This window comes from Centropristis striata, chromosome 7 (assembly GCF_030273125.1).
Source record: "Centropristis striata isolate RG_2023a ecotype Rhode Island chromosome 7, C.striata_1.0, whole genome shotgun sequence".
Taxonomy (NCBI): Eukaryota; Metazoa; Chordata; class Actinopteri; order Perciformes; family Serranidae; genus Centropristis; species Centropristis striata.
In genome coordinates this window covers 20,279,042-20,296,541 of record NC_081523.1, presented here as the reverse complement: position 1 = coordinate 20,296,541, position 17,500 = coordinate 20,279,042, and the positions used below count along the sequence as shown (strand labels likewise).

The 17,500-nt window shown below is 39.7% G+C and overlaps 1 protein-coding gene across 2 annotated transcripts in view; it reads right to left on the bottom strand.

Annotated features, from left to right (window-relative positions):
* Positions 1-17,500, bottom strand: part of grid2 (glutamate receptor, ionotropic, delta 2) — a 522,539-nt gene that overhangs the window by 217,353 nt on the left and 287,686 nt on the right. For both annotated transcript variants that reach the window (XM_059338134.1, XM_059338135.1), the window contains exon 3: positions 14,956-15,243. In XM_059338134.1, the coding sequence (XP_059194117.1) occupies positions 14,956-15,243 (288 nt within the window). The remainder of the gene's footprint in view (positions 1-14,955; positions 15,244-17,500) is intronic.

Below are 17,500 nucleotides of genomic sequence, written 5' to 3'. Positions count from 1 at the left end.
AAACAAAAGCATATGCTAGTGACTCATCCAAAGTGAGAGGCATCTTTTTTTGCCCAGTTGGTCTATTGACGTAGATACTTTGGTCTATTGATATTGATAGACAAAACTATCGATAACAACAGATATACACCAACATTAAAGTTATATAAGCTCTGCATTTGTACTGTAGTTAGAGAATGAAAGAAGTTCTAGGAAAGTTTTGGTGAGAATTCGTGTATGTGTACCGGCTTCCAACTGAGAGTTTCCTCAGTTTTCCTAGTTCATGGACACAGATGTACATGATACTACTTGGTTAAAATGATACAATTTCACAATTTTCACAATCAGTTATACAATTATAGTATGACAAATACTGAAGCTATAACAAAAAACAGAAAACTGTGGTTGTCAATAAAAAAAAGCAAAAAGCTAAATCCTATTTGGTGTGCTTAGGATTTTCTTTTTGCCGTGGTATCAAAATAGGTATTGAGTATTGTTTTGTTTTATTTACACTAGTGTAGTATAGTGTTTCTAATAATGTATAAGCTTCCTTTGGGCAACATATAAGACTACATCTGCTGATGACATTCACACTTCTTTACTGTTAAATCAAAATCATGGCAGTAATACCAAAACCCTTAAGGACAGCCTTGAGAGAATAAAACAAATGATCTGTAACTTTCTCCAGCTGAACAAAGCCAACTGTAAGATTGATGTTTGTGTTCCATAATGACTCCTAACAGTCTGTACACTTGCAATTACAGTAGATTTATTGGGGGCACCGTTTCAGTGCGCGAACTTCATCAGGTTATTATTTTTGGAAAATGGCAGAGACCATCTTAAATAGGTTTAATGACCCAAATGGATCAGACAAAAGATTCAAGGCACTCATTAAAACATAACAAATAAAATCATAAATATCATCACAGCATCATAGTTTCACAATATTGAAAACCCGTCCTAGAATGTGTGCGCATATGTAAGCACCTGCATTCTGAACTAAAAAAGTGCAAGAAAGTATGACCAGTGCACAAGGAATGATCTTAGAATAAAACCTCATACTGGAAGTGCTAAACGTGAAGCTCAACTAGAAGTGATGCATTTTAGAAAGTGTTTTCCCAAAACATTTTTCTAGTCTTATGTGGCCGCTTTACTACTCCATTTGTGTAACAGAAAAGAAAAATTGTAGTGGTTTTGATCAATTGAACTTCAGTCAGATAGGGACAAAGCTTTTTGTTCAGTTGCATATCAATGAATATCTGTGCTCCTAGAAAAGAGCCAAAAAGTGTCCCAATTTTGCTGAATCCACTATAAATTCCAACCGGGACACTCAAGAGCAAATAACTCATGACTCTGTTAAGAGTTTTACATGAAAGCACCAAACCACTGTAATTATCTCTATTAAGAGTTATTTCTTGTATGATAACAAAGCCAGGATGCTGGTGTCAGTAATTTTACTGCCTGAACTCCTATTCTTAATGAGCTATAATGCAGGTCAAGGTAATCCTAATTAAGGCACTTTGGTTGAGACCATTGCTAATGATGTCGCAGGATGTGCTTGTGCATATGTGTGTGTGCCTCTGAGTGTGTGTGGTTATGTAAAGCAACTACCTAATGATGTATTTGATATGGAAAACGAATGACACTGCCGTCATTGCCAGTGTCATGACTGTGCAATTAACTGGATTGATTAGACTTGTTAAGGGCCAGAGGGCTGAGGCGGTTGTGTGATTGCATCAATGCCAAATTTTGGAGGTTTAACAGCGTATTAAGAAGGGAGACAGCCTGCAACAGCATTGATTCAGAAAGAAATGAATTTATAAAGCAGATACACACAATCCTGTGCACACACATATACACATTCTGACAACATGAAGCAGGCTGAGAGATTCAGAAGGTTAAGCAAGGACAGCGGGAGATGTTTTGAAAAGTTTGTGTGTGTCAAATGTCGCATCAACACCTTTTTCAACACTGAGAAGATTAAGAAGTAATGTTGTCAGTTTTTCAGCAACAACAGCCTGACATGGTGAGGAAAGACATGACAACAAAGTTATAGTAGTTTGTGGTAGAAAGCTGAAATCTTTCTCTTGCAAACTTTCACTCCCAAACATGCACACAGCAGCATAAACACACATACAGATACAGAAATTGTATGCATATGTGCATGTCTTGGCATGAGTGAGTGCTACGTTTTAGAAACAGTATTTAAGTGTGTTATTGTTAACTCTCGCAGCCTGTCTTCTTGTTGTTGTATCTCTTGTGTTTGTGTGTGATGATTAGAAAGGTAAGTGAGCAAACAGAGACAACAAGATCGCATCTTTAATGGCCAAACGACAAAGCTCAAATCGGTGCGGGAGCATAGAGTTATCAAGCCATTAAGATCTAATTACTATTATTAATTGGCAGGAATAATAATTGGCAGTAATTACTGTTTAACTTTATTATCTTTGGCAACACAATCATCATCACCAGTGTTTTGACTCCTAATAAGCTATCGTAGCATGAATCAGCTGAGCATCTCACATGTCCATCCATACATATACAGACAGGCTTCCTTATTTACTCACAGTTGTAGGAACAAAAATCTCAATGGCCATTTACTGATGTTCATTTCAAAATATGCATTCTTCTAACTCACACAAAAAAAATAAGTCTGTGTTTTTTCCCCCCAAAACTTTGTTTTTTATGTCAATAAAAGCTAAATCACATTCACCTTCCCATCCTCATCAAAACACACATGAGCAAACACAGTCAAAAAGATGTATAGTTGCACAAACACATACTGTACAAACGTAAACACACAGTACACGCTCTATGCTTTTCACTTGTCTAAGCAGATTTAAGCTTAGTTCTTATATCTCCATATTTATCATGGCACAGCCACTGCCTTTCACAATCAATGGTGCCAAGCTACATAAGCATATTACACTGCCTGATTTATGTTCTCCACGTTAAAAAAAGAAAAGAAAGCTTTGTAAATCAACAGAATCGAAAAGCTTTTGTCAACAAAGAAAGAAGAAATTAAATAAGAGTCCAAAGAGGAGAGCACTTGGTGGCTTATTGTTATGCATGATATGCTGTCTCATATTACAAAGTCATTTGTCCAGTTCTCACCAACATGTGCTTATTAATCAAACCTGTGTGTGTAAACTTTGTCTTTGTTTTATGTCACGTCTGCCTTCTTTTATTATCTGTATTACAGGCCTCTTTGTCAGCCATTCTCTATCTGTCTGCTTACCTGCTGACTGAATAGAGGGTCACTCTGGCTTTATTTGCACTCATCAATCCTTTCTCCACACTGGCTTATAGTCTAGGTTGTACGTCTAATACTTCCGCCTTGCTCAACTCTGTGAGGAGCTTAAAAAACCAACCGCACTGTCTCACTCAACAAGCCTTATTCACACTCTCTTGACTGAACAGTGCGTCTGGAAATAACTTGTGCCACCATGATATTCGACATTGTTTAGGATAACGTGATAAATACTAAGATGTATATCAAATCAATCAATCAATCCATCAATCAAAAATCAAAATTACTTTATTTATTCCTGAGGGGATATTCAGTTAGTCTGGTAGATCTGGAAGAATGAGACAGCTTGATGGCTGTAGGAGTGAAGGATATTTTGTATTATCTCTCTGTCCTGCAACAGATTATTAGAATAAATAGCTAAAGTCAGATGACCCTTAGCAGTGTAGCCTGTACCAATACAGCATGTAGAAGAGTTTAGCTATCATGTGTGACATATTCAGTCTCAGAATGTTTTATGACCACCACTAGGAAAAAAGCAATTGACTTTCAAATATGGACATATTCTGGTCCAATTTTACACATTAATAGTCAAAAGCATCCTCATTTCCATCAGTGCGGTTGAGTTCCTGCCTCCTGCCGTTCAAAGGACAAGACTTGAGCATGTACTCCCCACTGCTGAGCGGATCATTGGCTGTCAGCTGCTTTCCATCAAGGAGCTTCAGGACGCCATAGCGGATAAAAAGACGGGTACAATTGCCACCGACCTTGCCCATCCAGGCAGCCATCTGTTTGAGAAACATTCCTCTGGGAGACAGTACCGGTCCATTAACACCATGATCACCCATCACCTCAACAGCTTTTTCCCCAAGCGCTGTCACCTTACTGTACCACTCCTCCCAAATCTCCCATGCAAAGACATCCTGTGTATCCCAACAGTCCCAAGCCTCTTCATCCTCATCTAATAGAGATGACTATATTGCTGCTACCTTGCTTTTCCCTGCCAAAGTGTTTTTGCAACATTTTAACAACTTTTATATGACCCTGAGTCACTTTAGGTTTCGTATTCTGTCACTTCATAAACCAAAGAAGAAAAAAAAAAGACTTTAACGCAATGTTTTCTTCAATTGCATCCATACTAAAATGTTGGTTGTAAAGTTTATTTTTGCAATAGTCATCTTTGTCAAGGCTACCTTTTATAATAAAGCACATAAGGATTTAAATGACATGTCAGTTTGTGAAAAAGACTTCCAGCATACCTGTACTTATTGCCTTCTTAAAGCACCTTATCCCACCTTGCACTATGCCACTGTGGATTATTGCTTTTCAAGTGTTAGAGTGTAGAAGTGGAACTGAAATGGCCTTTTGCAAAGAAAACTTGATCAACTGGAATGGTTTCCATAATTCCTTATAAAACAAGGTTGCGGTTTGTATGGTACGGTTCCCTGTGTGTCCCTTTCCCCCATTCGTCAGGCTTCCCTTCTTTCCCCTCTATCCCATCTATCCTCCAAGTCCCCGGCTCAAAGTGAGAGCTAGAGTTAATGTAGTGTAGCAGCCAACAGCACACAGGGATTTCACCTGCATGTTCCGACCAGCTCAGTGTTACTCCGTCTGTGTTCAGAAGCCCCCACTCTTTTCCCCCCTGCTTGCTTTCCCCTCATCCACCTCTCTTCCCTTGGCTTTTCATCTGAAAACCTCCCTCCGTTTCCCCCTGTTTGCTTTCTGTTCTCTCAGGCTGAATCTCATTTTGAGTGGGTGTAAAGTCCAAGCTGTTTTTCCACTATACAAGGCAGCCTCAGTTTCATGTGTTATGTCCTTCCAGTCTCTTACTGGAGACTTGTCTTCGCATCCCACCAAAAAATGCAAAAAAAAAAAAAATGCAAATGATTTTAGGTAGCCTGGAAACAAGACAGCTTTCCATCCGTCGTTAAGCAGGTTGGGCCAGTGACAACCCCCTATCTAGCATGGGGGCAGATTGTATACAATGGCAGGTTTCTAGCACAACTCAAATAATTCAAATCTGTCAAATTTATAAAAAGGGCCAAGCATGACCCCAACGTTTGGTTGTAAGTCTCTCCAGAGGCATTTTGGCCTACCGCCATTGATAATGCACTGGGAAGAAATCAAATGGACCAACAGTCCAAAAGGAGGAGTTAAGATATCCGATATTAGAGAAGATTCCCCAGAGTGTTGAGTAAGTAAGAAACATCAAACATCTGCAAATGAGATTCAGCCGATGTAACTCCCTGGTTGTCTGTCAGAGCCTCCCTGCTCCCCTCTTCACCCCCTCTTACTCCCTCTGCTTGACTTGCAAATCTCCCCCTCCTTCAAAAAATAAAGAAAATACCAAACTTTAGGTTTGTACACTTTCTCTCTGCATCTGACTTTACAGTTTCGGGCCTTTCTCCTTCCCGTCCTTCTGCTCTGTTTTAATGTTCCTCTCCCTGCCCGAGGCATTTAAAGCCTGCGCCTGTAACTTTTGTTCGAAAGCTATTGGGGAATAGCCAAGCATAGCTGGTAGTGACTTTAGAAAGAAGCATTGTCCATCCATCCGTCTATTCTAACAGCTTGACAAGGCTGGTGCTTGCTCTCCAACAGGGAGTGAAGCTTGATCGGCCATTGTTCATATAATAGTGTGAGTTTTTTCTGCCATGGAGTCCATGCTGACACATAAATTAGTTTTGCTCAAATGGCAAGGCGAGCTGAAGGAGGAGTAGGGTAAGGTAGATGTGACCTTGCAAGACTTTTCTATCCATTTAATGCTGTAGTGATGTTTTACATGGCAACTTGGGTTGAGGCCAAAGTGGGGAGCAAAGTAAAATGTCAATAGATGGCAGTGCATTGAAGGGTTTTTTCACTGTATTTTTTCTATCTCTGTAAGGTATTGTTTCACTAATATTGACATATTGACATGGAGTACTACACTTCAGCTATAAAGTGCAAAGTCAATATTTTTTCCCAATAAGGAGTTTCAGCCTATGTCCCTTTTTAGAGCTTTTTTCAGTGACAGGTAATACAGTGCCCCAAAACTCACCAACAAAAATTCACATTTGATTATTTTACAACATTGAATAACAGTGGATATAATTAGGATTTATTGGCCATAATCAATTGAAAAAAATATTAAATTTAAATGAACCATATTTGCAATTACACCTCATTTTAAGGGAGGCATTAAGGAAAGGGAAAAAAAAAACCTCAAACATTTCCGTGCAAGATGTGTTTTTGCGCCTCTCATGCCATCTCCACCCTGTTCTGCTGTTAGCCCAACATCCTTATCTCTTTGCTTTGTCTTTCCCCTCAGCCTTTACCTCTGGCTATCCTTATCCCTGCCCCAGGCATTTCACAGTTGTATGGCTCAAAGGCAGTGGTTCTTAAAATATGGATTGAGCCTCAAATGGAATGCAGGCCTGTCTCTCGTAAGCCTTGGCCTGGAGAATTAAATCATCAGCTGAAGGTGTGTCTGAAATTGCTCAAGTACCCAGCTCTGGGGAACTGAACCTAAACTTGGGAAGTTTACCTCGATATAGGAAATAAAATGTTTTAGGCCCTAAAGCATCGGTAGTCTTCCTGCCTATTGCTCTCTAAATCGTCTATTCCTTTAGATCTAAGTGCCTATCTCCGTCCACCGCTCTTTTGCTTTATTTCCCTCCTTCACTTCCCCTCTTTCACTTTCTTTTTTCTCTCAAAGCCCCAGGCTTCACATTCCCAAGGTCCCCACAGAGAGCTTAGCCAACACTTGTAAAAAACCAACACTCTATAAAAGGCTTGGCACCTTTTAGGTGTGCATCACCTTCCCTATCTGCCCAAATCTTCTCCGGCTTTTAGTCCCCCGCACACCCTCCTCTGTGACTTTACCTTAAGTGTCTAAACTTCTTTTCACTTACCTTAGCTCGCTTTTTTCTTTTTTTCTTCCTACTTTATGACCTATTTTGATCTTGACCTAGCTATGCCCTGGCATTGTTTAAACTGCACATATGATGGTTATCACTCAACTGGACTAAAGGAGTCACATCACATTTAATCATCAAGTGCCCTGGGATTCTATCCCCTGCATGTGTTGTGACTCTGTTTTGCTGCCAGAGACAATCAACTGCCATTATACCAGTGTCTACATCTAAAGCATGTAAAATTCCCCTCTGACAAAACAACTTTAACTACATTCCTTTGCTTCCCCCTTTGCTTTAACACTCTGTAATGTCACTTCTGCCTTGACATTGTTCATAATTTCTAAATTGCACATTGTGTGTGTGTGTGTGTGTGTATATATATATATATATATATATATATATATATATATATATATATATATATGTATATATATATATATATATATGTATATATATATATATATATATATATATATATATGTATATATATATATATATATATATATATTAGGGCTGCACGATAAATCGTTAAAAAATCGCGATCTCGATTCGCACATACACGTGATCTAATTTCTACACACGTCGATTCTGAAGCATTTTATACCTGGAGCTGCATCAGAAAAAAATGCTCCTATTATCTCCCGGATTTTTTCAAAATCCCCCAAACGCAGCACTGCTGCTGCCTCCTCCCTCAACCAATGGTAAAGCATCTTTACGTTAACACGTGATTCAGTGGAGGACGCCCGCCTGCAGTTGAGCATTTTGGAAAGAGTGAGCTAAAGCGGAGGAAAGTCGCCGGTAAGGAGGGTTGAATGGATGCCGAAGAAAACCCAAGCTGTAGTGGCGAGAGTCACCCACCGTCCCGAACCGACCTCGTGCCCAAAAAAGGTTCACATTCGGCGGTGTGGAAGTATTTCGGATTTCAGCCAGACGATGACAGTGTGAGGTGCATTGTAGCGTGTGTTTTGCCCTGATTGCGGCGCCGTAAGGCAACACTACAAATCTCTACAGTCACCTTAAACGTCACCACAAAGTACAACATGATGAAGCCGTACAAGGCAAGAAACAAACACAGACGTCAATAACCTTGTACAATGCGACGGCATACCCACTAAACTCCAGTAGACATAAGGAGATCACAGCAGCTATCACATATCACCTAGCCAAAGATATGGCCCCAATAAACACTGTACAACATACACTCTACGTTCTAAGGAAATCAGACTGTTTGATGTGCATATGATGATAGGGGGAAGTTGTTATCACCTGCATGTCTCAATTTTTATTTTTTATTTTTGTTAAAGTAATTTATCTTCCAATGATTTAACTACTAATATGCCCTTGCCAAAGCACTGTTTTTTTGTTTTGTCAAAGTTCATCAGTGCAACAAACATTTTGTGAAAAAAAATCGTGCCAGAGAATCGTGATCTCAATTCTAAGCAGAAAAATCGTGATTCACATTTTTTCCAGAATCGTGCAGCCCTAATATATATATATATATATATATATATATATATATATATATAGCATTGCGCATGGTACATCAAAATGGGTTTTGGCAGTGCTGTTCTCTCAGCCACAGAAGACCCTTTAAAATGATGGCAAAAGCTGTGGATAAAAGTGCAACATAACTTCTTTCATTCATTCCTTTCTATTATGGATGGCTGCCCTCTCACTGTCCTGACTACACATTCTGAGGTTTACCAAAAACCCAAACTTGAGAATTTCATCAATCTGGCAAATCCGGAAAATCCTTTAGCTTCTTAGAGGCCCTTCGAAGCAGTCTGCAGCACCTCCATATTCTTAATGCTGTTAGATCGTCATCTCTCTCTCTGCTTTGCTTTAGTTTGGCTTCCTCTCACTCACTCGTTCTCTGAACTTCTCAGTGCTGAAGACATTTCACCTCCAGTGTCCTCCAAGGATGTAAACTACTAGTCCGGGGTCACACACGTTTATAAAAGGTTTAACACCCTTTTCAGTTGTTTTTCTGTTTATCTGCTTCTGACTGCTTGCTGACTGCCTTTCACTCTGCCCTACCAAATATGCTATGCCTTTAGATCTCTGTCCCTATCCCCACTCTGCTTTGCTGTTTCTGTTTCCCCTTATATATTCAAAATCTCTTTTATCTCTTTTTCTCTCTTGGTCTCTGAACGTTTATACTCCAGAGGAGACAAAGTAAGACATGACCTCCCTGTATAAAGCTTGTAGACCTTTGGTGTTTGGCTCATGAGTGTACCTCCACTCCTCTGAATCTGCCTTTATCATCAACTTTCCCACGTCTCTCTTGGCACAGCTTTTATGTATTTTTCACCTCCTCTCTCACCTCCCACCAGCTTCCACCCCTGCGGCGTCTCTGGGCTTCACTATTGTTAAAAAAAGATATCCATCTATGCATCCGTCTCTCATAATACCTTGTTCTCCTTACCCTGTCTCTATAAACGACGTCATGCTCGTCAACTTCGCTATGCTCTTCTCTCCTATTTTTCCTCCATCATTCAATTTCATCTCTTGCAGTTCATATACAGTTCATATATGGCACTTGTCACTTCCAGGTAAGGGCCAAACAAACATCCATGTAAAACAATGGATTTGCATAAATTGTGCCCCCACCCCCGCTTTCAGGCTGTTTTCATTCACTGTTTTTTACTTACACCTAAGAAAAAGTAGTGCTAAACGTAACCAAGTAGTTCCGTTTAACAATGTTAACTATGTGTTGGAAACACATGACCGTGTGACCATTTCTCAACGTTTTAGAGAACAGTCATTTCGTGAGATACCGTAAGAACATTCTGCACGAATTACATAAATGGGGTCATTTTAAAAATATTGATGAATACATAATTTTACCCTTACCTGTCAAATTCAGTGTTTCTTCATTCAGTGAAAGCCAAGGCATTTGAAAAAGGAGGGGAAATAAAGTCCTAGAATTATCTTCCTCCAAGCACCCTCCCGTTCTCTGCTTGATGTGTTTCTATGTGAAGCCCCCGGAGAGATCAAATGCATGCTGGGATTTTACCTTCAATGAGTCTTCTTTAGAGTGAAACCTTGACATTTCCAATTTCATTCCTTTTTTTCATCAGTATCTTCACACTTTAAAGGTCTACATGTGATCTATTTAAGATAAAAATCAGATTTTTTTTCATCCATCTCTTCTTTAAAAACAGCAGCATTGAGTCTGTCATATGCATGAGGCATTTGAGTGCTGCTTTTCTCTTTCTGTCTTTCATTATTACCCTCCTCTCTGCTCATTAAATGTCTCACCCATGTCCGTCCTGTTGAGTGTTTTTTTTTTCACCACACCTCTCCAAAGGGCCAAATGCAGCAAGGTGAAGTGACACTCTTCACTGTAACACAATATGGTACATGCGCTTCTTTGTATGAACCCATAAGATCAGCGGTTGACATTTTCACACTTTTCACTGTGTTATAGGGAGAGAAAAAGAAGGAAAAACAGAGGAGTTTTCAATTGATCTCATTTTTCCTATTAATTAGTAATGAGCAAATCTTTCAGAAGGAGTTTAAAGATATAAGAGAGGTATATTTCAAGGTAAGAAAAAGTGTTTTAAATCTATCAACATGCTTCATTAGGAAACATTATGTAAGGTGAGGGAGACATGTTTAATAACCATGGAAATAGGTTAAAACTGGAACTCAAACCTTCATTTTCAGCACAGGCCCAGGGCACTATGGACTGCATTATCACAAACAGAGCCTGTTAAAAATGGTATCCTCTTGAGGTGGCCATCAGTTATCCATATTGATCACAGATTTATTTTTTTTAATTTCTGCTTAATTATTCACAGCTACAGAGTCTATAAAAGTATAAACACTAAGCATACAGGTAATGAACAGCAGTCATTAAGAGCTAGATATGACTAGCCAATATGCGGCAAATATCTACTTTGTGATGTGAAAAGCTATATCCCACGTTAATGCATTTAAAGCAGCATTGCATTACTATTTTACTTAAACATAATTTTAATGCTACATTGACCCAGCATAGGGAGAATTGTGCCTCTGTCATTCCCAATAGTAGCTGGCCTGCTGTGTCTTGTGTTGTTGCACTTGTTTGCAGCAGTAGAAGTGAATTGCCCTCCAAAACTGTAGGGGCACTACATGAAGAAACAGCCAATCCAGAAACACAGAACTGTTTCTGTGGTGGCAATACTTCTCACACAATTACATGTAGAACTTAATTTATAGTCAAATATTTACCTTTAATAATACCTAAGGCTTTTTATTATTCTAAATCATATTTGTCCGAAATATCTGCACTTTTATTGTAGTCTCCTTATAAAAAACTGGTAACCTAACAAGCTTCACACCTTTAAAACAGCTCTTTTGTTCAGCTATAACCTTTTACTATTGTGCCTCAGGCTCCACTTGTCATTGGCTAAAAGCAAAACAAAACAAATCATCTTAATGTCAACAGTGTTATTACCACTAAGTGGTACTTCCAACATTTGTTCAACGAGGCCAGTGTTGCTGTGGTTCTGAATGGATTACGGGCAAGGTGATTCAGCAGGTAACAGTAACCTGTCACTCACATTTTTAATATATAGAAGGTTTTACCGTGTGAAAACAAGACACCTAAGGACTGAAAAGAAGTGAAAGAGAAAAACAGAATAGGAGTGAGAAAAAGAACAACCGAAAAGAGAGAATGATGGAGGGAGAGGGAGAGAGATAAACTATAAGAGGGAGAGAGAGATAATAGAGAGAAAACATGTGTTCTCAGTGTCCGGAACGCACCAGTAGAGCTGAAAATAGGGATTGGGACAGTTGCACCGCAGCTTCATTTGAGAGGACACACTCGACTGTCTGTTCTCTAAAGAACTCTCCTTGTACAGAGGCGAGGCCTTTTGGGAATATTGCTATCATCTTAAAAGGCCATCTCTGTCTCTCTCTCTCTCTCCCTCTCTTTTTCTCCTTTGCGCTCTTTCTTTCTCCCTTCTCTCCTTGAGCAGGGGGTGAGGCCATTAGGGAACAATGGTGATATCTTTAAAGGGCCTTCTGTGGCTGAGAGAACAGCACTGCCAAAACCCAGAGGATCCATGTGCTGAATCAGTGGTCACAGAACACAGAGGGGATAGAGGGATTTAAGTGGGGTACCAACATGTGTGTGTGTTTGTGTGCATGCTTATGTGTGTCTATGGGGCCTATTGTGTGGATACTTTGTGTGAACTATACCCCATTTGGGAACACATTTTGGATTTAAACCAGTTGATTGAAGGTTGTCTAGCTAGGGAGAAAATGGTGTTCTTACTTTCAGTCTTGCTCTGGGTTAGGATAAGGTCGGAGTAAAAGCTTTCTCCCGACAGGCATGAATATATTTGTTTTTAATTTGCATGCAGCTTTAAAGAAGTTGTATTCATGGTTGGTAATCAAGGCTTTCAGGGAAGTGCAGAACTATGGCGCAAGAGAAAAAAATCACCAGGAACCACATGAGTTTCAGATTTTAGTATTTGGGAAACGGCCTCTATGGGTAAAACCCTGCAGATAACTTTCAACAACTTATAGTCGAGCACACATAAGTTATATACCCAAGCAAATATGTGGTGCAACTATCTGTATGACTAAGGAGAGGGGATGTCAGATTGATATTCAGCATGACAACTGGTCCTGATACAAAGAACTCATTTACAAATAGTCTCATAAATTGGTTCAGAGCCCAATGTTTTTTATGTCCTCCTCTTTGTTATGAGACGTCGTAATGAACATTGCTGTTATTGCAAAGTAAGTTGGTAAGTACCTCATGTAAACGTTAAGAGACATTATTCCAACATACACACACAGCAGTCTATGATACTTAGCTCTATTCAACTGTGTTACTGAATACCTGTATTCTGCCAGTAAATTTACAGATTGGATGAAAACTATATTTGACTCTTTCCAAGAGTTGCTTAGGTTTGATTTAACAGTTGAATTTACTATACTAAGTTCTGAGGTGTGAGGCTAGCACTTCCAGAAAGGCCACATAAGCCATTATTCAATATTAATCCAATATAAACTGCATGGCAGAGCTCACTGTTTAACATACTTCCAGCACATAGTCAATATATTCATAAAATGTTTAATGCCTTTGCGGATTGAGGTTGAGCTTGCAGAGCGCCTTGCGAAACAATTCCATTGCAGAGATTTCATTGGAGATCAATGCATGCAGCACATTAATTGTGTTAATTGACTCCAGTGAGTGAGATGGAGTCCTATAATGGCTATAAGGATTAAATCAACACTGAATAACCGAAGGCAGAAAACTGTTACACTGCTCCCTATAGGCTGAAACTTTTAGGTGTGTTAGACTTTTGTCCACCCACCGATGAGTGATGTCACAGCTAGTGTTTTCCATTAGCTAGCGAAATACCTGCTCTGACATCACTCATTGGGGTGTGATCCAAAATGCAACACGATTTTAAGTTTCAGCCCATTAGGAGCAGTGCACCCATACTGTGCTCCACTGTATGACTCAGAGTTAAATTCCTTTTACACATAAAAGTGCCAGAGCAAATAAGGTGGAGCAGAACTATGAGGGGCGAGTGAGAGAGAGACCTTATAGTGAAGTGCAAACCAGTACAGGCTCCTGGCAGTATGGTGGCATACACTGGACATGTTCTTCATGTGACTTTGATTAAGTTTGTGACCCTACTTCCTTCCAAAGAGAGAGAGAGAGAGAGAGAGAGAGAGAGAGAGAGCTGTGTCACAAGATATGATGATATTAGTTTGTTGCTGCAAAGCAATGTAACACAGTCTATTATGAACAAATACACCTACACATTATGATTACACCTATAGATGTACAGACAACAGTAGAGCAATATTTCTGTAGGAGGAAGCTAAAAGACTGAAAAACAGAGTGGCACTTTATAAAAGGGACATTGGATGTTTCTAGTCTAATGTTAGAGTTAATGGAGTGGAAAGAGAGAGGGTGAAGAGACAGAGAGAGACAGGGAAGAAGGGAGAAATGAGACAGTATGCACACACACACACACACACACACACACACACACTAATGTGTCCCTGACATAAAGATGCATAAATATATACATATGCATGCATGTGTCTGTTTCTGTGTTATGTGCTTGTTATATGAATGCACATGTCCATGTCTGTCTGTGCTCCTGTTAGTTTGGCAGAAAGAGAAAGAGAGAGAAAGAGCAATGATTCTGACTTAATCATACATCCATTAGCTCTCTAATGTCCTACCATGCTGGGAAACCAGTGATACCATTACATTAGATAAATTGGAAATTCACGCAGCAGCAATTTTATACACCTACTCTACTGGCCTACAAAGACAAAATAGAGTACCTTCATATTTGGACAAAATTGAACTACAACCTGTATCTGACTGTGGCATTTGCTTTATTACTATTAAACTAAACTGACCTCACAACCAAGCCAACGTACAGTAGTTATACTTTGGCTCTAAAGTTACTGCATTTTGGCAATATATTGCTGCCCAGGCTGCAGTTACTACACTCTGGCTTGGTAATCTGTGTGCAGTGGGAGTCTTTACCCTCCGTCATAGAAACAGACTAGTTGTTATCTGTAAATAAAAAAATATCCATTTTGAATCAGTTCATGATGAAGAAGAAAAAAACAACAAAGAAGAAAAAAACAAACTTGTGATAGGTAGCTAGTTTAACTCATTAACCATTTACCAAACTACCATTTTTAGGCTAGTTATTTTCATGTGTTTCAGTGTGGCTGAGCTCCCTGTAAATTAATGAATGACATTGCTTCCAAGTATTTTGAAGAGCAATCTTAATTGAACTTTAAGTGATGAGCCTGAATCAGACAGACAGACAAATAGATACATAGAAATTTCCATAATGTCCATACCAAAGTCAGAATCATAGAAGAGGATGAACTTCTGCCAGCTGTACTCAGACACGACTTGCATGATGACCTCATTGAGATAGACGGGTGGGCGGACCATTAGGGTGTAGTCATCTGTTCCGGGGATGCGACCGGTTGGTGGGCAGGCGGAGCGAGGTGTTCCCGCTGGGGCACGCTGGATAAAGAGGTGGGGGATGTGCATGGCATCGGCCAGAGTCTGAAGGCTGCCTGCGGACATGCAGCCGATTGAACTGACCAGAGCCAGGATACCACGGTTCATCAGCTCACAGGCTGGACAGAGTGGAGGGAGGCAGAAGAGAGAGAAGCAGAAAAACAAAAGAGGAATATGTTATTATTCAAAGCTTAGAAAGGAAATGTGCTCTGTTGAAGAATCAGCAGTGGTAAAAATATATTTTATGACTGTGGACAATACTTAGTCATAGTTTGATCATGGTAATTATTTGTGGTAAGAGTGAAAAAAGAAAATCATTTTTATTCTACAGGTCACCACACTGCAGCACCAACTGAAGGGACTGAGGCACTTTAAGGGAGCTGTTCCTGCTAGGTTTCCACATGCATTACACACTTTTAAAAACCTGCTCTGTGGTAACTACAAACAGAAAGACATGAAAACACAGAGGAAAAAATGGATACAGAGGAATACAAAAAGGTACAGAGCACGAACATATTGTGGGCTACATGTAAAAACCAACAAAAGGGACTTCTTTTTTTGCACTACTCCATTGTCAGTAACTACAGGCAAGGCTCCAAGAGCCGGAAAACACTTTCAAGCTGTCACATAGAGGACTGTGACTCATTCTATCAATGGATGGAGACATAATAAAAGTACCTGTAAAAAAGAGGGAACGATGTGTCACCTTCATATGAAACAATTGTCTGTCAATACACGTATTGTGCTATTTTGACTGGCAAACACATGAGACGTATGTGATATGATATAGAATTACTGCATCACCAAAATACTCTGCTGTCTAATATTAGACATTGTAAGTCAGAGCTCAGTAACTGATGTATTTGCTTTTTTAACGCGCCCTGTAACCCCCTTTTACAATTTTATATATTGACAAAAGCAGCTATCTGCTGACAGCAAGCACTATTCTAGTGCTCAAGTCAAGTCTTCAGCCTGGAGTAGAGCAGAATCATGTCAATGTCTATGTTATTGATTGACCTCTAGGCCACTTCATGAACAATAATACATTATAAAGTAATGCACTGTAGAACACTATGAAAGTATTCATCTATAAAGTGTATTGATGGCTGTATTATAAAAACCATATTGTAAAAGATGCCCTTCTTGCCAGAAAGACTATTCACAATCCCCCAGTTGTTTGTGCTCTACTGTCTGAAAGTTCCTCAGCTCCGAGACACTATCTGTGCTTAATTCACCTCCTTTTCCTCTCTTCCACTTTTCATCCTTCCTAGACCTCTAGTGCTGTCAAAAACACCTCTACCTCCTACCCTCTCAACCCACTCCCCTGTTATCTCCCCTCTTGTCCAAAACAGCCCCTCTGAGTGCTTACCTTTCAGCCCCAATCATTTCAAAGCTGCAGTCTTGCAGTGATTTTCATTTTAGTTGCCTTACAGCTCCACTGAATGTTGTACACTGTCCTCAATTTGGAGTCATCTGCCTTCCTCTTCCGTCTCCTTTCTAGCATCCCTCCTTTCTATTGCGCCTACCAATCTTTTTCACCATCTTTACTCACCAGTCGCTTTCTCCCCCCATCTGTTGTCATCCCTCATGGCAACATAAACAGCAACCTATCCTCATTCCTTTCCTCACTGCAACCACTCTATTTTTTGCACACTTCTTTGCCTCCCTCAGTCTGCTTTTCCATTACTTTTACCCACATGGCCACTCACAGTTTGCCCTTTATGTCCTTGTCCCCTTTCTCCGTCCCTCATCTATCTTATTTCATCCCTCACTTCGCTGCGTCCTTCACTGTGTGCTAAGCACCAGACTTAGGTGTTTATTTCACTTCTAGCTGACTAAAAACCCTGTCACAGAGACACTTGGTAAAACAAAAAGTAGTAGGAAAAAAGTTTAAAGACAGTACAGTTAACATAAACACAAAGCTACACACAAAGGGTGCAATGGCAATGTACAATGGCAAGAAAGCACAATCTACACCACACACAGGCTTGTGTAATGCCACGCACACTAATCTGTCAACACTGCAAAAATAAAGCCAAGGAAAGAAAGAAAGTTCCCAAGGAAGAAAGACTTGAGGAGACAGATTCATAGTGCTGAGAAAAGCAGAATAAAACATTGTATGTGTGCATATGTGTGAGAGACAGAGAGAGAACATACGAGCTATACAATATGACACTCGAGTTGGAATTCAAAGTGGTTTTTGAGGAGAAATTCTCAAATCATGATGAAATCCAGTCCATGCATACGTGTTTTTATCAGTGTATGAATTATATAATAATATAACATGATGTCTACTGAATTGCTGATGTGTTTGGATACATTACTTTAAAGATGTACAAGGCTCCCTGAAAATAAATACAGGCCTCTGTTCAAGAC